This window comes from Grus americana, chromosome 15, assembly GCF_028858705.1.
Source record: "Grus americana isolate bGruAme1 chromosome 15, bGruAme1.mat, whole genome shotgun sequence".
In the NCBI taxonomy this organism is placed as follows: domain Eukaryota; kingdom Metazoa; phylum Chordata; class Aves; order Gruiformes; family Gruidae; genus Grus; species Grus americana.
The window spans coordinates 445758-467484 of NC_072866.1; the positions used below are offsets into that span (position 1 = coordinate 445758).

Consider the following 21727-nt stretch of genomic DNA (forward strand, 5'->3'; position numbering starts at 1 on the left):
GTATTTTCCATTTCATGGGACTGAAGAGAAAAAGCAAGCTCACAGGACATAGAGCATAAATAGTGGTGGATTCTTAAACATTCCCGGTTATTAGTTAAGAACAAAAGGGTCTGTCTGGGTATCTCAGTAATTACACTGTACTTCATTTGCCACCTGGCCAAAGAAGAAAAGAGAATTGTAAAATTACAGTCATTTGAGGAAGTGGTGAATCACCTCTTGAGGGCAGAAGTACCACACACCCCAGTGTCTGGACAAGCTGTAACCTGCCACTACTATGAAACATAGGGATGCCAAGTGCAAGTTCTCCAGGTGGGCTGGTTAACCTTATTTTTAACGTGTTGTTTTGACAGTGCTTCAGCTATCAGGAGAATGTAAAACCAGCCTTTGAGCCCTCTTCTATTTTACACTGAAAAAGATAGAATTGACACAAGTCACTAGGAAAGGTCATTGCGCTAGCAAAGGCTTCAAGTCCTGGCTAAGCATTAGCACCCCTCCACGCTGTGCTCCTGTCAAGAGCTCAGGCACACACTAAGGGTGGATGCTCTCCACCGTTTTGCTGCCACTCATACAAGCAGTACCCCCTAACAGTGATCTCTGCATTACTTTAGGCTTACCGGTATCTGGAAGAGATGCAGAAAAGAATTCCAGCCGTGAACCTGACCTACTACATGACTCAGCAGACCATTGAGGCAGTTCACCGAGGAGTAGGAATTCCCATAAGCCGAACCCTGGTTCCAGAGCAGATTCGCCACAGCAGTATGGAGAACAAGGAGGTGGAAGAAGTGGCTGATGAAGCGGAGGACCCATGAGAACTTACACTTACCAAACGCCAAGTTGACTTTAACACTAGGTCATTTACTCCATCCTCATTAGGGTTCATTATCAGTCAACACATTGCTGCGACAAGGCTTTTTGTTTATTACCAAGAAATTTATTTTTCCTGCTTGACTGTACAAGCAACAGTATTGCAGTTAATATATTACCTCAAACACTACATACAAAGATTCACATCTATATCCTGTAATGAAGCTGGTTTTAGTATTTTAATAAATTTGAGGGAGAAAAAAAACAAAAAACAAGAAGCGCATATTGTAACTTCAGGCTTTCTTCAGAGTACAAGAAAGAGCTGAGTAACTGAGGTGGAAACTCCGGAGTTGACAAAATTTTCAAGTACAACTTTGATTTGCTAAGGTGCCAACTTGTTTGTCATTCCTTGGAAGTCAGAACTTCTGAAAACAATTTCTGTCCCATTTGGGTAGGACCTCGGGTAAAAGTCAAACGACTGCCCTTCTGCAGAATGAAGGGAGACTTCCCCAACCCAAAGCTTTTCTATTTACATACATCACAGGGTCACTTAGGCTAGAGCTACCATTTACAAAAATCCAGACTAAAGCTGAGAGTCACGGAATGGCTGGGGTTGCAAGGGACCTCTGGAAGTCACCTGACCCAATCCTCCCTGCTCAGTCTGGGTTACTCTGAGCCAGTGAAGCTTTTTACTCACTGTGAAGCTTCTTCCAAACACCACGGTTATGTCAAGCTACTCTGTACTAGTCAGATTTTAGGATGCAAATTTCTTCCCTGGCACAAGTAGGACCATGAGAAATAAAGCCCAACACCAGCAACCACGGTTTTGTTCACCTTTATGCCTGTTACCCTGCCCCACAAGGGTGTACTTAACACTCTCACACATTTCATACCAACCAGTCCTTCTGCTTAGAGTGATTTTCCTTTTTCCTGTTTTGTGACTTGCTTCAAGACTTGGGATGAATATGAAGTTTTAAATTATATGCTTTCAGGCAAGAAGGGTGGGGGGAGATTTTAAGGCCAAAAATCTGGATGTTAGTTATCCTTTAATAGAAACTTATTTCTGTACCAAGATTATACAAAAAGAATTCCTACTTTGTTCCTTCCTAACCACAACACAACTCTAGCTCAAGCTTTAAGGTTTGGCACATTTTCAGAACATCAGTGTAGCTATTCAGTTCTTACATCTCATCAGCGGTGTCATTCCCAACACCAAGCCACCCCTTCGAACAGCAGACCGATAACTACTCCGCCAAATGCTGACTGCTAGAAGACACGGGAGCCTTTGTTACAGGCATGTCATAGACTTAGCCCTGGGAGGTAAGTGGCCTTCTCCAGCCCTCCTGTTTTTCTGACAAGAAGTCTGCTATGAGATCTTCCCTGTATTTTTAGCAGAGCGCTCGAACCTGCCAAGGTTATAAATAGCCGGGGTGGGGGCTGGGGAGGTGTGGGGAGGATGGCAGTGCTAGCCTACCTTCCTGCATCTGTACACTCCGTACCGGATAGCAATAGCTCACCAAATTGGCCTCCACTACAAAGTCCAGATGTCAAGTCAGGTTCGCTGGCTTACAGCTCTGCACCCTTCCCCCTTCTTCCTCTTCTCCAGCCAGGTGACTGCTGAAGAGGCCCCAGCAGTGCCTACACACATCCAGCTGGCAAGAGTGTGAGGTAAAGGTCATTTCTTTTACCCTTCAGCTAGGAAGGGACAGTTCTGAGTTTCTTTTTCAGGTTCTCCATTAGTAGCAAGTTCTGCAAGGCCAGCCTCCTGCAGTCCCCATCTGGATCTTTCTCTACCACATCTGTAAAAGAAGCAGCAACTGTTAGTTGGAAAATGGGAAAAACTGCCCTTCACCTAACACTTCTCTACTGTTTCACTGACAGTCACAGAACGGCACTAAATGCAACAACAAATGCAACTAAGTCTGGGCTAGACGTCAGCACTTGCAGGAATTCTGCTAGACCAGAAGGCAAAGATGCACAAACTTGATCACCATAAGCAATATGAGCTCAGCTAAGCCCTGACTGTCATGTCTGACAACGCTCAGTTCATTCTTAGAGCAGAAACAAATAGCTGGGTTGAAACACTACAGAAACTGTCTGACCTTGCATTCCATGGGATAACCTCCATGCCAGAATTTGTACTTGTGCCCTTGAGCTATACATAACCTTTCTGCAGCCCATCCACTAGCACAAACGGGGTTTGCAATTAGAAATGCACTTACTCAAAAGCCTGAAACCTCCATTCTGCCAATTCCTGCAATCTAAACAAATGCTCAGTGCTCCCTCCTAAAATATGTGGTCATGCTGCCCTTCAAATGGGGGAAAGAAAGATGCAGGCCTCAAGTTTTAACACATTCTCCGTTCTGATAGATTAGTCTTCTGATAAACTAGTAGTTCTTTCACGCTTTATGCAGCGTGTAAGAGAGGGCATGAAGCTGCTTCCAGCAGCTGTTATTTCAGGGGCCCTTAATGGGCCTGCAAAGTAAAAACCAGGATGCATGCAGGATGTCTGAGCAGGGGGAGCCTGGAAGAGCAGAGAGTCTGTGTAAGGATATCCTGTACGCACAAGCAGTGTGCTCAGAGCCCAGTACTGCCGGCCCAAACACATGACTCATTCAGATGGAGTAGGGCTATTTATAAGCTCAGGGAGAGCTTCACGACGGTGTTTCCATACTCCCTCTACAGAAGACAAAAAGGGGGAGGCTACAAGACAGATTAGTACAAGCTCAAAAGCTAGGAGACTGATGTTGGCACTGTTTCTAATTGCCATGAGCATGGACCTTGAACTGCTGCCACTGAAAGGGAGGCACAGGGCACCAGAGTATCATTCAGGTCCTTACAGAAAACACACTTACCTATGACATAGCTCTACAGCACTTGCAAGGGGTGGGGAATTCCCTCAAAGGCAGCTGCTGAGGAATCAAAGGAACTGTTTCCTAGAAATGTTTAGGTATTCCCTCCCTCCCCCGGGAAAGGTTAGGCTACTCAATAGTAGGTCCAGCATGGCATTAAGGGCAATGACAGACTAGCACGAGGTGGATCCTAGCCTCTCTCCCCAGCCGAAACATCCCAAAGCACCAAGTCAGTACCGTGACAGTGACTGAAGTAACTTCTTACACTACACTATGAGCGCTTTCTAATGGGGAACAGTTCTAGTTACAGCCCAAAGGCTGAAGGGCAGGAACAGTCAGTCACATTCACAGGTTGAACTACAGCAATCTGCACGGGCTGCGACAGAATAACAAATGGGAGCAGATTTGTAGATTTCTACTAAATGCTTCGTGGATAACATTTTCTAGCCCACTGCTCCTCATTGTGCTTTAGCCAGAGCAGGAGAAATGCAGATGCTTTAAGCTGAAACCCAAAGTGGTGACTTCTCCTGGCCATTAGCACGGTAGAAGGCTTGCATGCTTGACAGCTTGTCGGTTTTCCAGCTACAGCAGCAGATCTAATACATGACACCTCTTGCAAATCCTGTGTGGAAGAGTCATGAGGCAACAGCAAGGCCACTAGCTCAAAACCATGACTCAGTCACAAATGTAGGTCTCCAGTGACTGACTTCACCTGTTGGAACAGCAAGAAGGAGCCCAGTGCTTCCTTGTGACAGCTGTTTTACCAACAATCTTACAACAAAGAGCAAAGGCATAGCCCGAGAAGCTGTTGTGTTTCAGGAAGCAGCTCTAGAAGGATGCACAAGTTTTAAATTGCACTTAAATCATATCTGACCAGACATGGAGCTGAGGTGTACTCTTTAGGGTTTCTGAATGGCTCCTAGGACAATTTCCCCTTCTCTGCTGTACACAATTGTGATCTTATCCTGCTCTCATTCCCACCAGGATCTACCATGCAATTTTCATGCAAAAGCACTACATGTGAAGAGATGGCTATTACACTACCTACAGACGTGAAAAGATGCTACTAGCTCTGTCGTCATCCTCCTTCCAAAAATAACTCATTAAAAACTGATTATGCAGACCCTCATGCTGAAAAAACATTTATAACATTCCTGGAAAGGCTTTACTTGGCAATAGCAGTGTTAACTGCAGCAACAAGCAGATTCCTCAGAGCACGCCATGTCATGGGAAAAGTAAAGTTTTTGGCCCCACAAGGCAGCTCTCTTCCTTTTAAAGGGCACAGAGCTCCACAACCTGCAAGGATCAGAGGCCGGCTGTGTCAGTGTCACTTCCTGCCTGCTCCCTGTGGGAAGCCAAGTCACCAAGAGTGAGAATGGTGAAGGAAACCAACCCAGGGAGTCACATGAGGTCCACTCAGAATACAGTGGAGGCGTCAGAGCTCCAGAGCACTATTTCCTCTTGTACGCTGCGATACCTGACCACCAATTTGTGCAATTCCAGCCTACCAGAACCCACAAACGTAACTTGTGATGATGTAAGGTGTGTTGGGTGCAGCGTGCAACGTCATTTGCTGTCTTTCATAGGTTGTTCTTTCCATCAGCAAGAGGAAGTTAGGAGATGGGGCCATGTTCCTCCTCCTCCTACTTTTAGCACTAATGAAACCCATCTTCTGTGTACATGGTGTAAACGAGCCATACAAGGCTTGTGTGTTACTGCCTGGATGTAATACGCAACACAACGATACTTTCTGCACCTTCATGAGATGAGTGGTTGGACGCTTAGATAGAGAAAGGGGGCACATACCACGTTTTGGGATTTTTTTGGTTGGTCTGTAAGGTGAGGATAGTCACACTTCGAAATGCCATACACAGCTCTCAGTGTACGCTTTATATACCTTGGCAATACATCTATACAGCACACAGTGTGGTCTGGTTATTTCCCCTAAACTTACAAGCAAGCAATAAATATGCCTATCACGCAAACCTCTGGTGCGCGACACTACAACATTACTGCTACCATCACAATTAAAGAGATGCTGCACAAAGACTGCACCACTACCCAGAAAAACACCACCACATCTTACCTCCCAGCCAGGACTGAGTCTCCAAAAGCTCTTCTGTCATGTCTTCCAGAAGACGCTCCGTAGGGACACTGAGGAGCATGGAGGAGATACAGGACAAAAGACCCTGGCGCACATACCTGTTGGGGAAAGACTGAACTGGTTAGAGCCTGCAGCTTCATGCTCTACCTTGATCTCCTCACTTCAGGGGTTCTCCAGTTTCAAATGTCTGCAATGACTTTTGCCATATTCCTACTGGCTAGGACGGTAACGATGCACCAGCTGGCAGAGCACTCACATACATAGCACCTGCCATACTGTGGTGCAGGGAGTCTAGCATAATTCAGTCCTGGACAAGTCTGAGATCAAAACAGAAACTGGATGTTTACAACATTTTGGCTACATCTCCTAATTTCTTTCCAGGGTTGAATGCTGGAATTGAATCTAAAGTTTTCTGAGTTCCCTGAGTAAACATAGATGAAACTATCACATGGATAGAAGCATGACAAATTTCTCGATCAACTGTACCTCCACACTGGAAGACACTAGCCAAGTTCATGTGTTGGTCTGACATTAAGACAATGCCTTCATTCCACATTCTTCCAATGCTCAGTCATAAGAACACAAGGCCGGAGGAGAACATTAAGTCACTGACATTCTCAGTCAGGTGCTAGTCTTGGACAAAGACAAACCATGGCTGGAGACTGGCTCGCAGCTCATCTTTAAAAATGAAAGCATACAAACTACAACTCACGAGTCAGTGTGGAAACGCAGAGCCCAAACAAACTCCAGCAGTGCCTTTCCCATGGCAGTAACTGCCTGCAAAACAGGATTATGACAGAAACACTGAATACCTTCACATTCACACCACCCTACAGAACTGGACCTTGAGATAATGCTGTTGTAAACATCAGGGTTACAATTAACTTTATTTTACAGATGAGGAAACTTAGGCAGTAAAGTGAAATGATGTGCCCAACTTCCCACAGAAGCTGACAATTTTTCTACCAGAAGACGACAGCGGAGTATCTGAATCCCATGTCTACTTTCCAATCAGTTTTTCTCAGCCCTTTTCGCAACTTCTCAGCACGCGTGACTGACTTGCTGCCAGCATAAGCGTAGCAGGCCCCAGAGCACACTGCTATTTCAGAAGGCACCTCTGAGCTCACAGGCTGGAAGTCTCTCCTGCTATCTGCCAGCTCCAGCAGCCTTTCTTACCACAGTGTTGACAGCCAAGTACATCAGGACTGCTAAAGTGTGGACCAGTCTTCCAAGGACAAAGTGATCTTCCCCCAGGAGATCAAAGGTTGTCAAAGGCCTGCAAATGCAAGACACACAGTCTTGTAGCAGTCAGAAGGCTGATCAGTGCATCTTTGGAACAGTTGGGGTGGTTACGCAGGGCAAACTGTTCCGCACAAGCCTGAACCCCTACGACAACAGTCATCATACAGCCATTCCCAGTTTGACACAGGCCACAACTCCCAGACCAGTAATATCCTCTACTCCTACAGCAGGTATCACTTACCTCCCAACAGGCTTTACTTAGAAGGAACTGCATGCAAAAGCTAGCACCACTGCCATACTAGAAACAAACTGTTGAGCCTGGTACTACAGGAATCTTGATTCTCATGGAATCAATTACTCAGCCTTCCTCAGGCAAACAAAGACTTAAGCGATTGACAATAAACTGTGTCATATAACGTGGTCACAAGGACCAGTCCCTGTGACAGGCCCAAACCTGAGACAGAGTTAACTTTGGTTAAAGACTGCAGTCCAAGTTCTGTGGTTTTGTGTGAACCTCCAAGGTGGAGGGTCAGCCAGACAGCTGTTTGGTACTGCCAAAATCATCCGCCTATGTACCCGCTCACAGGTTATTCTTCATAACGTATCTTCACTTCTGCAAGGTCTTACATAGCCCTGCCCAACACGACTTCATAAGATAAGTCCAAGAGACCACAAACCCCTCTCTAAGCTCTGTGCATGAGCCAGGCATCAGTGTGGTGTCACTGGACTCCCACACAGCTTCTGAGCTTCAGCCTGCTGCTCTGAGGCATGCAGGACAAGCAGAAAGGTGGCGGCTACCATGCCCACATCCCAAGGTGTCCACACTCACCTGTCAAAGTGCTGAATCAATGGAAAAAAGAAGTGTCCAGCAACAGAACTGAACTCATTTGGGCTGGAAGCCAGTTCCACTTGAGATTGACCCTGTCCAAGAGAAAAACAAAGTCTAGACACAAGATGCAGCCTCCGACTCTTCCACTTCACTGGACACTGTCAAGACTACGGGTTCCTTGCAGCCATCCCATTATCAGCCACTGCTTGCTTGTATGAGTATGACTGCTAATTTATAGACTGGATGGCTCGATTCCCACTTCAGATCCTTTCACACATCTAAATATTTCAGTACAAAATAGCTCAGTACTGCTGGGTTAGATATAAGAAACAAGAACATGCAAGGGATAAAGGAGTTTTGGAAAGCAAGTTCTCCAGGATGAACCACAGGGGAGTTCTAGGAACTAGGAAAATGGCATTAATTTATCTCCCTGAAAAACAGGAAGGCTGAGACAGTCCAGACCAGAGGCAGCTAGTCTGATGGAGGCGGCTCTGGGATCTGTGAGGTGCAGTCACAGCTCCCTGCAGCGGCCAGACAAGCGTAGAGCAGCAACAACTGCTCCCTCAATGCAAGGCAAGGAGTTCAAGGTTTATTTTCCTCTCCCTACCAGGGGATGACTACAGGAGTTGGTACTCTGCACTGAAAGATTCAGCCAGGTACTAAGATAAATTTGTATTTGAAGTTACAGTCTTTCCTTTGGATTGGGCCTAATTTCACAGGTATTTTGCTCTTTTTGGATAGAACTACAGCAACTCCTACCATCCCTATTTTTGCTAGATTTGACATTAGTTTGTTTTTGTCCCGGCCTCACCGTAGCAAATCTCCGAGTCTTGCTTTTGATCCTCTCATCAACAATTCTTCTCCAGTCCTTAGAGCTGTCACTTCCAGGAGGGAGCTGAATACAAGGTTTTTGGGCACCAGAATGCTTGGTCTTCCCATGGGATTTGGGATAGGACAGTTCCTGAGCTGCCAAAACCAATACCTAGATGAAAAAGAGTGAGGTTCTGTTAAAAAGGGGTAATCCCTGCACTAGGGAACAACAACAGAGTTACCTGCACCTGAACTAATAGGAACAGCAAGGCAGAAAGGCACAACAGGTTTAGAATGAAGAACAGCAAGGTACCTGACCCCCAGACAGCCAATTTGCTCTGAGGTACTGAGCAAGCACTTGGTCACTTAGCTCTGAAACAGAGCAATGGCTCCTTCTTCAGACCCAGTAAGCAAAACGATGTAGAAGGAGTCACAGGCAGATTGCTGTGCAGAAAGTGCAGATATAACAGACTGATGACATGTTAGGAAACAATGGCTTCTCCAAGGCAAATGACTATCATATTCTGTGGGGAAGGATCACTGTATAATTGGGGTGTAGCAGGGTTACAAACAAGAGGGGAATGCCAGGCACAAATACGTAAGAGATTCCCACACCTCCGCCTCCTCCTATGAGGAATAAAAGGTAGGACCATTAGATCTCAGGGAAGCAGCACTGGTGCAACAAAGACATGAGGAAAGTGGAGAGTGAAGAGAAGAGCACTTACATCGAGAATGTCCATGCGCTGACGAAGACTGTAGTTCAGAGAGTAGAACTGAGAGGTCAAGTACTTTGCTACCTGTAAGAAAAATCAAGGCACAATGAACACAAACCCAGGCTGGAAACAGCCTTCCCACTAATTCTAAAAGCACTCCATTTCAAGAGAAGCGCTGCTTCCTCTTAGTTAACAACAAGCCTCCAAGAGAAGAGACGTGCTGTCAAAAAGGGGCAATTCAGACACTTCCTCTTCTAGATTATCCCAAAGGAAGTAAATGACAAACGGGACTTTGCCATTCTTCTCTCCCTTCTATGCAGAGGTGCCCAAACAATGGCCGTTGCCGCTTTGGCACTCTGAAGGAGACCTTACTGTGGCCTTTCAATACTTAAAGGGGAGCTTATAAGAAAGAGGGAGAGAGACTTTTTACCAGGGCCTGTACTGATAGGACAAGGGGTAAAGGTTTTAAACTGACAGAGGATAGATCTAGATTGGACATAAGGAAGAAATTCTTCCCTGTGAGGGTGCTGAGGCCCTGGCCCAGGTTGCCCAGAGAAGCTGTGGCTGCCCCTGGCTCCCTGGCAGTGTTCAAGGCCAGGTTGGATGGGGCTTTGGGCAACCTGGGCTAGTGGAGGGTGTCCCTGCCCATGGCAGGGGGTGGAACTGGATGGGCTGTGAGGTCCCTTCCAACCCAAACCAGTCTATGACTACAGTCACCAGTCAAGTCTTGTTCCAGAGAAGCCCTTTGTTCCTCAGCTTCCCTCTATGTGAAACAATCTCCCCTTGAGTGCAACAAGTCCGTACCTAGTTTGCCTTGTCAGGTGTACTCATGCTAACAGTCTCCAAACAGTTCCTCCAGTCCGTCACAGCTCTGACAGTTTTCTCTTTCCTGTTGTTTCAGTCATCTTTTGCAGACTCTTCAGTACATACCCCATCTCTGCATAAATGCTGTCAGACATGAACTAGCTATTCTACCACACTCTGATAGCTGCTTCTATCAAGCTAGCAAGAGACTTCAGCTCCTTAAATTTCTTCCTGTGCCTCAACTGGAAAAAGGAAAGCAGCAAGAGGAACTCACAGGTATTGGATCTGTGGTTAAAACAGCTACTTGAGCTCTCTGACGGAGCTCCACAAAGCCTTCAATACAGGTCTTCTCCTCCAGATGCAATAATATTTTTGCCAGCTCCACACTAACCTGCTCAAAATATGAAAAAAGGAATCAAATCCCTGCAGGTGTTTTTTTTTTTCTCACAGGATTTACATGCCATTTCTAATGTTTAAGCAAAGACAATATGGAATATAGACAACATGTCCATTATTTAGGAGGGACAGAAAACACATTAAGTTAAATGCCACAAAGACAGATATCTCAAAACACTGAACAACCCCCTGTGCCAATTTCTCTGTCCACATTCACTTTGGCTTTTTGGACAAGTGGTGGCATCACAATATAGGAGGACTTATAATCCATAACTGATGGGCTCAGGGGTACAGCACCACACTCAAAGCCCATCCAGCTCAGCAACACCTGATGAGCAGCAGCAGATTGCGTGTTGTTTACCAGACTACACCACTTCCCCTTCTGAGCTGGCAGAGGCCTGTGTCTCTGCCACCTTCAAGTGTTCAGTAACAAGTGGAGGTGAGCACTCATCACACCGGTGACCTTGTCCCACGTTCCTCTCACCTGAGCTTTTCATCTTGACCAGTACAATGCAGCTACTGCCTCTGGAAGACATTATGTTTGTACAAGCAAATAGGGAAAGTCCATTTGATTTTATACCCCTTTTTGTTGGGGAACAACAATTAAATTCAATTTCAGGTCAAAATCACTTAAACCCAAAATTAAAATCAATTGGTCTGTGGAATTCATGGCTGCTCTGTAAACTGCATTTCTAATGTTTTTTCCACCCAGCACAAAGCACAGAGCTTCCTCTGCTTCCTCATGTTACTGGCAAGCTCTATCTGCAATGTATTTCATTTTCAGCGCTGGAGCTGCCAAATGGCATGCTGTTGTCAGCACCTTCGCCTGCTTCTCTGTTCCTTTGTGCTCTGCAGCCTCACCTCCAAAGCAACTATTTCCTTCTATTTCCCTTCCCAAGCTGAAAGCCTTAAATCCAGGTGCACAGGTACACCTTAGCCTGGCCTGCTGCTCTCTTGGCATGTTTAGTCTCCTCACGAGGGCAAGGGGATAATCCTGTATTACAGCCCACTGGTAACTTAGCTCACACTACTTCACCTCTCTTGTTGCTGCTGGATTCTTTCGAACCAAGCCCTCAAGAGCCTTGACTGTAGCTTCCCACTTGTCCACATCTTCAGATCCTGTCAGGACTGAAGGTAATCAAAAGACAAACAAAAGCTATTAACAGAATGGTTGTGCTTGGGTATGTACCCCTAACTATCTTCTGCCAATAGTTTGTCTGGTTACAGACAGGTATCACTCACTGTGCAGGACCAGCATTTATGAACTAAATTGAAATTACTCAGAAATTACAGTTCAACAGTTGAGTCCCAATTACTGAAATCATACAGCTTCAATTAGCTCAGAAAAAAATAAACCTACACAGAGATCACTCTCCCAAAAATCAGTAAGAAACAAACACTCAGCCCAAAATTTCCTACCTTCAATACAGTCTCGGATATACACAGGAGCCTTAGTCTTTAGTTCTTTATCCTCTGACATGTCATAAGGGATGAGGTCATCATCACTGTAAAAGAAATAAAGACAGGAGTTGGTCTATGGGGTACAGAAGTTCTTCCTTTCCCCAGCTATCCACACAAAAAGGGAAAGAACTAGCACATACATTGCTGTAACACTGTCACTCCTGCACCATTGAGCAGCACTGCTGAAGCCTAGCCTGAAAGGGTTCCTTAGGACGTGCTACGAATTACTCTGAAGCTCAGTGAAAGAGCAGTTCTGTGACCAGATCTGGAACCAGATCTCCTGGTCAAGCGCAGGAAGGAGTCAGATGACCAAGAGACTAGAAGCTGAATTCTCGAGATTTCTTTATATATTGGCAAAGTGACAGAATAGGGCTGGTCCACTATTAAAATGGGTAGATGTATCCATAGTCCAGGAAACATGTATCTAAGTTAAATGGAACAAATACAGTGGTTGTACGTGACGGGGGCTTTGCTCAAATTATTGACTAACACACTTGTGTGCAATTTCCTACACAAAGTCCCACTCTGCTGCATACCACTCAGCTGAACAAGGTCAGGAAGCACAAGATTTGCCAAGAAATACAGCTACTGATAGCTCCCTTCTCCCCACGTCTGCTCTTAAGAACCTGCCATTTATTTTCCATTTCCTACCAACTTCTTGCCCCATACCTGTCCAGCTCAGCACCCAATTCCTCATCTGGCATCACAGGGGCTGCTGTATGTGATTTCTTGCTGCTTTCCAACACCAGTGGCACAGCAGCATCTGCTTTCTCATTCCTGCTGTGAGGAATAAGAAGTATTAAACCAAATAAAGTAATAGTCCTTACTGACAAGCAAGAAACTACCCAGACCATCAACCCTCGCTGCCTAAACAGAATGGCAGGTAATTATTTCTGCCACAGCCTCCCACCCGGCTTGGCCGACAAAAGGAACAAAGTCCTGGGAAGGAGAATGGGGTGAAGGGAGAAGAGAAGCAGAATGTCTTAACAGAAGAGCAATGGATAATAAAAATTAAGCTAGCTAATTTGCTGTGTTCCCCCTGCACTAACTTGTACCTAGGACTGCTGAGGAAAGACTCATCTGCGATAACTGGATCACACTGGCCTGCACCGTGTTTGAAGCTGTGAATGAAACTGAAGAAACGGGGAAGAAACAGCTTTAACCATTGCTAGTGGGATGAATACAATATTGGAGAATTTTTTTTCTGTCTCTCTACCTATTTCTGTGGACTTTGGCATTGTCCTTTCCTCTCTCTGCTTCTCGAATGACTGTCTCCAGCAGCTGCCTATGCTCCCCTAAAATGGGAGCAATAAATTTTCTGTATTTCACTGGAGTGCTGGACAGCTTCATTTGCTAATAACGTGAAGTGCCTCGTTCATCTGCTGATAAAACTAAGTGCTTCAAAGAGCCTCAGCAGATGCTATGGCACCGAAGCAGCAGTCTGTAGTCTGACAGATATGTTAGATTTTTGTCACAGATGAATGGATTGGGAGCACGTGGCCCAAATGCCAGATTTCCCAGATACGAAGAGAAAGGCCCATTTGATTCTACCCAGGGCCACATAAGACCCCTAGAAACTGCAGTATGGTTTCACCACGTGCAGCTATCGAACAAACAATTTGAATACATACTACCATTTGAATTATGAATTTAACACAACTACACTGCATTGTAAGAATAAGGTGCATGATAATGCTTAAGAATATGTTAGACATCTTGAATACTGTGTACAGCTCTAGCGTGTAACTCAAAAACAGGCATGAAGGGCAAAAGATGGCATGGAGATGAATAATAGCAGTATCTTACTCATCATCTGGAAGGCTGGGGACAACACAGAATGGCGGAGTCTGCACCAGAAGGGACTTCAATTCTCTTGCTTCATCGTCTTCTTCATACTAGACATTCAGAATAACGGTTACTGCACTCTATTTGATTGCAAATATGCCCAGTATTCAACATTTGACCCTTCTGTTGTGAGCAAATGAAAACTGAACCATGAGCAGATGAACCCACACAAATCCCATTTGTTTCAATCGCTGTGCTGCCAGCAGTGATGTATTTATGCTGCAGAGATGTACGTGCCATATTTAGTCTCTGTCCCTATATTTAACAGTAGTGCCTGATCACGTAATTCTTATAAACTCTACTGGAAATAGCAGAGCATATACCCCCATGTCTATCTTGAAAATCTCAACTCAGAGCAGGTCTTCCCACTGTGTCAGGGACTGAATGGTCACCACTGGTTTAGGTTTGAAGTTCCCTCTCACCTTCCATGGGTCAGATTCCAGTTCCCTCATGCAATATGATAATCCTCTAGCAGTCCTTCATTATCATCAGTTTACCCTGAGCTTTGTCATCAGGTTACACTCTCAAGGTCACTCTCAGCCACCTGGCTATTTTAGAATCATAGAATGGTTTGGGTTGGAAGGGACCTTAAAGATCATCTAGTTCCAACCCCCCCGCTACAGGGGGTTATATTTTGTATACAATTGTTGTTTGTAAACAGACATCCTCTCTTTTTGAAAGTGTTGCTGCCTCTCCTTATGTCCAGATAGTAAGTGTTAGAAATTGCTATAATGCCCTGGATCATCTGGCTTACAGCTTTTATTTCCTCTAAGCCCTACACACCAGGCATAAATTTCATTATAACCTTCACCTGAAACTTCAGGACAGGCCCATCAGTGTTTATTTTTGAACTAATGCTCTCTGCCACAATCATTCCCAGACGCCGTATTTGTGGCAGATTGCTGTCCAAGTGGCACTTCACGCCTTCCATCATGCTTGTGAGAAGCTCTGAAAAAAAAACCAAAACCAAACAGTGCATGAAACAATGATAGAAACAAACCTCCACCTTTATGCCAGTTCCCTGAGAGGGCATCGTTAGCCACTCACCACCCAATAATGGGTGGAAAGATAGAAAGGGCCTGTGCAACTGTGACTTCTCTTTCTGCAATGGCAGTATTCAGCATCATGTAATAAACCCATGCTTTTTCATGGGGTACAAAGTCAACAAAACATTAGAATACATTCTAAATTTGGAATATTTCTGTTTTCACTGAAATAAAAAAGAATAGTAAGTCAAGTCAATCTTTAGCTTGTTTTTAGAGTGCTTCAAAGCCACTGAAGTGAAATGCCACGTTTTGAGGAAGCTACAAATTCTGACCAGTACAACAATCACGGAGGGAGAAATTTCCCTCACCACCTAGATAAGATGAAACAGGCAGACAACACCAGTATTTCTCAGCCCACAGAAAATGATGGTTGCCAGCTTTACCAGGCAGGCTTACTGCTGTTAGACTGCCCTCCTTCAACTCAGAAAAGCTCATCTTTTTAACAGCGGTCAGATAAAAAAAAAACAGATTATAAAACTACAGTACTGAACGAAGAATTAATTCTAGAACAAAACTGATGAAGTCAACCTTCTGCCCCCACAAAAGCCACACACAGAGAAGTAACTCTAGACACTGGAGAGAAAAAATTTTGTGTTTCAACAGAAACAGAAATTTTAGACCAGGACCCCAATGTGCTATGAACACAGAACAGGAGGTCCTTGCCTGTAACTCACTAACCTGACTCACCTCGCACTGAGGGAAGCAGAATCCCAGACTGGTTTGGGGTGGAAGGGACCTCACAGCCCATCCAGTTCCCACCCCCTGCCACGGGCAGGGACACCCTCCACTAGCCCAGGTTGCCCAAAGCCCCATCCAACCTGGCCTTGAACACTGCCAGGGAGCCAGGGGCAGCCACAGCTTCTCTGGGCAACCTGGGCCAGGGCCTCAGCACCCTCACAGGGAAGAATTTCTGCCTCACATCTCATCTCCATCTCCCCTCCTGCAGCTTCAGGCCATTCCCCTTGGCCTGTCACTCCCTGCCCTTGTCACCAGTCCCTCTCCAGCTTTCCTGTAGCCCCTTCAGGGACTGGAAGGGGCTCTAAGGTCTCCCCGGAGCCTTCTCTTCTCCAGGCTGAACAAGCCCAACTCTCTCAGCCTGTCTCCATAGCAGAGGTGCTCCAGCCCTCGCATCATCTCCGTGGCCTCCTCTGGACTCGCCCCAACAGCTCCAGGTCCTTCTTGTGCTGGGGACCCCCGAGCTGGACGCAGTACTGCAGGGGGGTCTCACCAGAGCGGAGCAGAGGGGCAGAATCCCCTCCCTTGACCTGCTGGTCACACTGCTGGGGATGCAGCCCAGGACATGGTTGGCTTTCTGGGCTGCCAGCACACATTGCTGGGTCACGTTGAGCTTCTCGTCCACCAACACCATGGAGGAATGCACATGGATAGTCTGAGACAAACCAAGCAGCTTTTCATCCTGGTGTACTTTCCTCTGTCCTCTTTGGAGCCTTACTCGTGATCCAATAATAAGCCTATAAATTGCAAATCAGACCATTCCTCTAAGCAGTCCCAGAGTCAATCCTTGTTTTCCTGTGACAAAACTTAAGGGTTCCTAAATCACTGTTCAGGTAAGAACCTTAGTTCAAAGATATGCTTCTCCAATTGCATAATTTAAAGCTATGCACTTGGAATTTTATTGTATCAGTGCTAAAGAAACCTGTTTGCCAAGATGAAGATAGAACAATTTTGTTTATCCATAGGTTAAAACCAGAAGTTTTTCTACTGACAGTCAGACCTTCTGTTAATCAGCTCTAACCCCTGCTTCTCCCACTGCCTCACCTTGTCTGCAGGTCTCAATTTCAGGCTCCTTCAGGTGGGAGAGGCAGATGAGGATAGCCTTGCTAATATACTGCTGCTGCTCAGGTGGAGAGTGTTTCACAGCACTGCTGCTGCCCCAGGTCTCCAACAGTTCCTGCAGCACCTGAACCAGAGAACTCAAGTGGGCTTGAAACAGAGCTTTTCTACACACAAGGAATCTTTTTTTTTTTTTTTTTTTGAAGCGCATTTTTGAAACCTGCTTTCATACAGCACATTGTATATTCTGATGGCCCTTTGGTCTTCATGCTTACCAGTGAGCTTTACTCTCCCTACAAATGGAGTTTTGTATTTCAGGTCCCAAAACATACTGTGTTTCACCAACTGAGAACTCCACACCACCTCCATTTAATATATTGTTAAATACAATGGGGTTCTTTTAAATAAAAGTGGTGAATATTATATGCAGAGCAATATGTATTGTCAAGAACGAGTATGATATTATATGGTTTTAGTCCAATCTTATATAGCTGCCAGCACTTCCAGATAATTAGAATAACAGAACATGCAACCAATGCAAAAAAAAAAAATTGACACAACAGTAGAGATTTCTAGAGATACAAATTTCCTAGAAGTTCGATCACACTGCTGACTTAAAAAGTATCTGCATCCCCACTGAGAAAAAGGTAGATGAGAAAGATTCTGAAGCATCAATGCTTTGGCACACAGACAGCTCTCAACCAACTTCGTCACTAGCTGCCATCTGCCCAGCCACACAAATAGGGGATGACAGAGGAAGCTGAGAAGGATGGAGGACATGGGACATCTGTCAGAATCCAAGCCTCAGTAGTTTTGCTACTTGGAAGACAATTTAACAATTAAATATGAAAAACTAATGCCAGCAGTGCAGAAAGTCTTGGATCTGTATATCAAATTTACTTGTGATATGGTAGGGCTTCCCTCACTCTCATGAGCAGCAACAAAAGTGTCTTAGGTGCCAAAACTGTACACAGACATGCACACTCACACAATAGAATATTTTCCATCAGATACCTCACCAACAATGTTACTTAACCTTACTTTGATCAATAAGGCACGCCGCAGGCCATCCAGGGACAGGTAGCCAAGGAGGTTCTGTAGCACTGCAGTCTGCAATGAAAACCACGAGTCTTGCTTTAACTGGGCACAAAATTGTCATCCAGCAACGACAAGTGTGTATTTTCACTATGTTAAACTTTTCATTCTAAGGGACTGGTTGACAACATTCAGAGACAGAGAAGTATGCACATTTAAAAAACCATCAAAAAACACACACATGCATTTGCCGATGAAATACATGGAAAAACAGGACAGGAATACAGCATAGTATTTTTACCATCAAAACCCTACAGCACTGTCCCAAGCAAACATGGAACACCAAGTCCAGAGAACATCCCTCACAAGAACATCACAACCCACAGAACACTTCCTAGCACCTTGTGACAAACTTAGGTGCACAGGAAAAAAAAAAAAATCCCAGCCCTTGTCTCATCTCTTCAATCTAATTCTTATCCCTGAGGGTGGGTCATGGCTTTCTCAGTCTCTTCTTTCAGATTCTACATTAACTAGATGTTTCCAGTTCCCCAGAACTCTGAAATTATGTGCAAATAACCATTTGGTTCTAGAGAAAGAGTACAGTAATTCTGCTAATCACCATCAAGCCTGAGAGAGCACATGAATCCCATGATTTCAAAGCAACCATTTATCACTCCCTCTTCAGTGCATTCAGCTGAGGGGATGTAAGTGAACAGCTGCACAGCTCAGGCACAGGTGGAGAGACTGAGGGCTGATTCCAGAATGAAAAGTTAAATCTTACTCAAGAAGACCTGGAGCTCAGCTAAAAACATTGGTGCTTGGGAAAAACAGGCGCTACCGTACCACTGTTCAACACAGAGTCCTTACCGTGTGGCCATACTGCAAGAGCAGCAGCTTCTGTGTCACAACAAACTGAGCTTTCTTGTTTTTCACAACCAGGTTCCCCAGCAACCTAGACAAGACATCTGCCCTAGCAAGAGAGGACAATAGCAACACATTAGGAATCCATGAATTAACTGTCATGCTGCCACTAATCACAGGAAATTCTGCCAGCAGGTATTTTCAACAAAGTCTCTAACACACCTCTAAACTTAGAGTGAGTCAGTAATTGCAAAGAATGTTTTCACTTGCTTTTTTCACTGCATGTCATGATGCAGATCTTTAAGGAATGGTGCAGGCTCTACCTGAGAGGGAACAAGCAGTTACTTAACCTCTACAGCCTCTCAGGGAATGGCATTGTAAGAAACCGCCTACACAAACACACACACACGTCAGCATCTTTCAAAAACCAATTCTGCAAGTATTTGCGAAAAAATAACAGCCTTTGCTCTGGATCAGGGAGGGAAGCAGAGTTCTTACCCGGGTGTTCTCTGCACAAAACCAAGGACCACAGCTTCCATCCAGCGGTCTGGCACACACTCAACCAATCGCCAGCATATTCTTTGCCAAATGCAGTCTGACTTGGTGAGATCCGTTAGGTGGGGTACCAAAACGCTCAGAATTTCCTCTGAAGTGGAAGAGAAAACAGGTAAATACACCAGATGGACAGAACTGGTACAATGGTACCCAAGGTCAGACTGCAAATTTCAAGATCCTTACAAGATGAAGAAAAACAAAGTACAGCTTGCAGTTCTAAATTGTTCCTGTGGTAAGAACTAAGCTAAACAGCCTAAGGAACTTGCAAATATTCCTCATCACAGTAAACAGCTAGAAAATCTTTCCTCTTCTTCCCCATCCCTGTTAACTACTTCTGCATTCAGTGGATTCAAAGTCCTAAGCAAAGCCAGACTGAAGGCTACTCACATGAGAAGGTTATTACACACGGGCAGTGACTTATGCTGGTATTTACAAGGTACCTTCAGACCACTGGAGGAGCGTTTAATAGTTATGCCCCAAATGGCAGGATAGGAAGGCTAATAATCTCATCAGTTTTTGAGAGAACAGACCACATTCATGTGAGCTGACAGAAAAGCATCGACATCTATCAGACACGTAGTTGAGTAGCCCCAGAAAGCAGAGAGCAGCCTGTACAGTCCAACTCACAAACCCCCAAAGCATTAACTGGTCAGTCTCCCACTCCCCCTGTTGATCATCATCAGAGTTATTCTTCCATACCAACACAGGAAAACAGACTTTCCCCTTCCCCAAAACAGGATTGTAAACCACTCACTTTGTCTCCCATGAACGCATACCTTCCCCAGGACATGGGAAACAAAAGAGATCGAGCAATCCAAGCCACCTGGGATAAAACAGACACAAGCTTAACAAGAGCATCACCAGCATCCTCCAAGCCACCTTCAGAAGGAGGTGCACACAATTCTACAAGTATTGAAGTCCAAAAACACAGATTAACTTTTGCTCTTCAAGCATCATGTCTTCCTCCCTCCACCACATGCCTTCAGGCACAAAACAGCACTCAGTAGACACAGTGAGAGTAAGCAGACTAAAGTAGCTCAGTCCCACTTTTCCACAATGGTACCAAAGCCACTAGTTCATTCAGTACTATTTAAATCTGCCATACAATTACTTCAGCACAGACCAAGTGACAACAATTAAGCTTTGGCAATAGATGATGCTATTTAACAGCTTGTAGGATTGCAGCTTTCAGTAGGATTTTAAAAAACCTCAGCAATCTTCCTCATTCCTGGTATCTGATGCTTTTAAGCACAACTTCAGCCTGAAGGACGAATGTCAGGCTGTGCAATACCCATTATCCGTATTTCAAGCATCAGCCAAGGGGGTCCATGCACAAAACAAGTCTTCAAAAGAGCCGTCTCTATAGTAGAGTCCTCCTGCAATCTTACCTCTTAGAGAATCAGAGATTTTCTGCAGCACCTGGATAATTGCACCACCCAAGAGAGGAAAGTAGTTCTGCGGGAAGAACACTGGTGGGTTTTTCCCCTGGAGTTTGTTGCTCACATGATCAGGCAAACACACAATCTTGTTGAGCAGGGCCTCGTGCAGCTCAGGTGAGCCAGCCTGCGCTTGCTGCTGACAGACCTCCCACATCAGAGCTGAAATCCGGCCCTCCCGCAGGAACTGCTCCAGTACCTCTGCGACCTCCCTCGGATGAAAGCTAGGACTGGAAGAAAGGAACTGGAATAAGCCCCTGTCCCTTTTAACTGATAAAAAAAGATGTGCACGCTATTGGTTTTCTGTTGTGGTCTCACTGCTATAACACTGGTGCTCAATCACACAGAATTTTAATCAAAATCAGATTAAAATCAGAGGGACTTTAATCCCTTTGTATCTCTACAGCTTCCTCGGCTCATAACATTTCAGGATATTCAGTAAGCACAACTGAATGAACTGAGTGACCTCTGTGGGAAACATCAGTACTGCACGAGGGTTTTGAAACGAAGGGATTCGGGGGGCCGAGGGCAGAGCAAGGCCCCCCCACGCTCACTCATCTCCGTCCACCCGCACACTCACGGGGCATCCTCAGACATCCCTCCCGCTGCGCTCCGGGGCAGCCCCTGAGGAGGACGAGCCTCTGTCAGCTCTCCAGGCCACCGCGCCGGGGGATGCCCGCCTCTGCCCACCTCCCACCGGGGAGCAGGCCCAGAGCCCCGGCCGCGCCCGCGGGAGCCACCCGCCCGCCGTGGCCCAAGCCGGACTGACCCCGGGGAGGCGAGGGCTTCCAGCAGGACGCAGAGGGCGAGCCCGGGCGGGCCCTCCAGGAAGCAGCTCTGCCACCCGCCCTCGGGCCGCGCCGCGCGGGGCGCCCGGGCCAGGCTCCGCAGGAAGGCGCCGAAAAGCGCCCGCTCCCGCTCCCCGAGGGCGGCCGGGCCCCCCGCCGCCACCAGAGCGGCCCGCACCGCGCCCAGCGCCGCCGCGGCCCCCTCCCCGCCCCGCTCCAGCGCCGCCGCCGCCTCTCGCAGACCGCGCTCCAGCGGCGCCGCCACGGCCATGGCGCTGAGGGGCGAGAGCCCTGAGGGCAGCGAGGCAGCGACCCGGCTTCCGCCCGCCCTCAGCGGCAGCCAATCGGCGGC

At 46.1% G+C, this 21727-nt stretch overlaps 2 protein-coding genes across 7 annotated transcripts in view; one reads left to right on the top strand and one right to left on the bottom strand.

The window, feature by feature from the left end:
- The window catches only part of IFT140 (intraflagellar transport 140), a 97374-nt gene extending 96298 nt beyond the window's left edge, over window positions 1-1076 (top strand). For all 4 annotated transcript variants that reach the window (XM_054842588.1, XM_054842589.1, XM_054842587.1 and 1 more), the window contains one exon: window positions 609-1076. In XM_054842588.1, coding sequence (XP_054698563.1) covers window positions 609-809 — 201 coding nt within the window. In that variant the 3' untranslated portion in view covers window positions 810-1076. The remainder of the gene's footprint in view (window positions 1-608) is intronic.
- On the bottom strand, window positions 910-21676 carry TELO2 (telomere maintenance 2). Of its 3 annotated transcripts, none has more exons than XM_054842592.1 (20): window positions 21357-21676; window positions 20540-20817; window positions 19906-19974; window positions 19095-19242; window positions 18603-18705; window positions 17742-17810; window positions 16686-16827; window positions 14672-14808; window positions 13822-13910; window positions 12685-12792; window positions 11974-12059; window positions 11591-11682; window positions 10433-10549; window positions 9367-9438; window positions 8643-8813; window positions 7832-7923; window positions 6937-7036; window positions 6473-6537; window positions 5743-5858; window positions 910-2603 (listed from the first exon to the last, which is right to left on the bottom strand). In XM_054842592.1, exons 1-20 carry the CDS (start codon window positions 21644-21646, stop codon window positions 2500-2502), a joined length of 2448 nt encoding a protein of 815 aa, XP_054698567.1. In that variant the 5' UTR covers window positions 21647-21676; the 3' UTR covers window positions 910-2499. The 3 variants fall into 3 exon arrangements, with proteins under 3 accessions (XP_054698567.1, XP_054698566.1, XP_054698569.1); XM_054842591.1 differs by having other exon boundaries at window positions 12685-12795; XM_054842594.1 differs by lacking the exon at window positions 19906-19974 and having other exon boundaries at window positions 12685-12795.
- Window positions 21677-21727: the final 51 nt, after the last annotated feature.

Coding starts and splice junctions, on each gene's coding strand:
- TELO2 (XM_054842591.1), bottom strand. CDS start 21,646: ATGGCCGTGGCGGCGCCGCTGGAGCGCGGTCTGCGAGAGGCGGCGGCG. Junction 8,814..9,366: donor AGCGCATGGACATTCTCGAT/GTAAGTGCTCTT, acceptor TTTTTCATCTAG/GTATTGGTTTTGGCAGCTCA. Junction 2,604..5,742: donor GACTCAGTCCTGGCTGGGAG/GTAAGATGTGGT, acceptor CTTCTTTTACAG/ATGTGGTAGAGAAAGATCCA.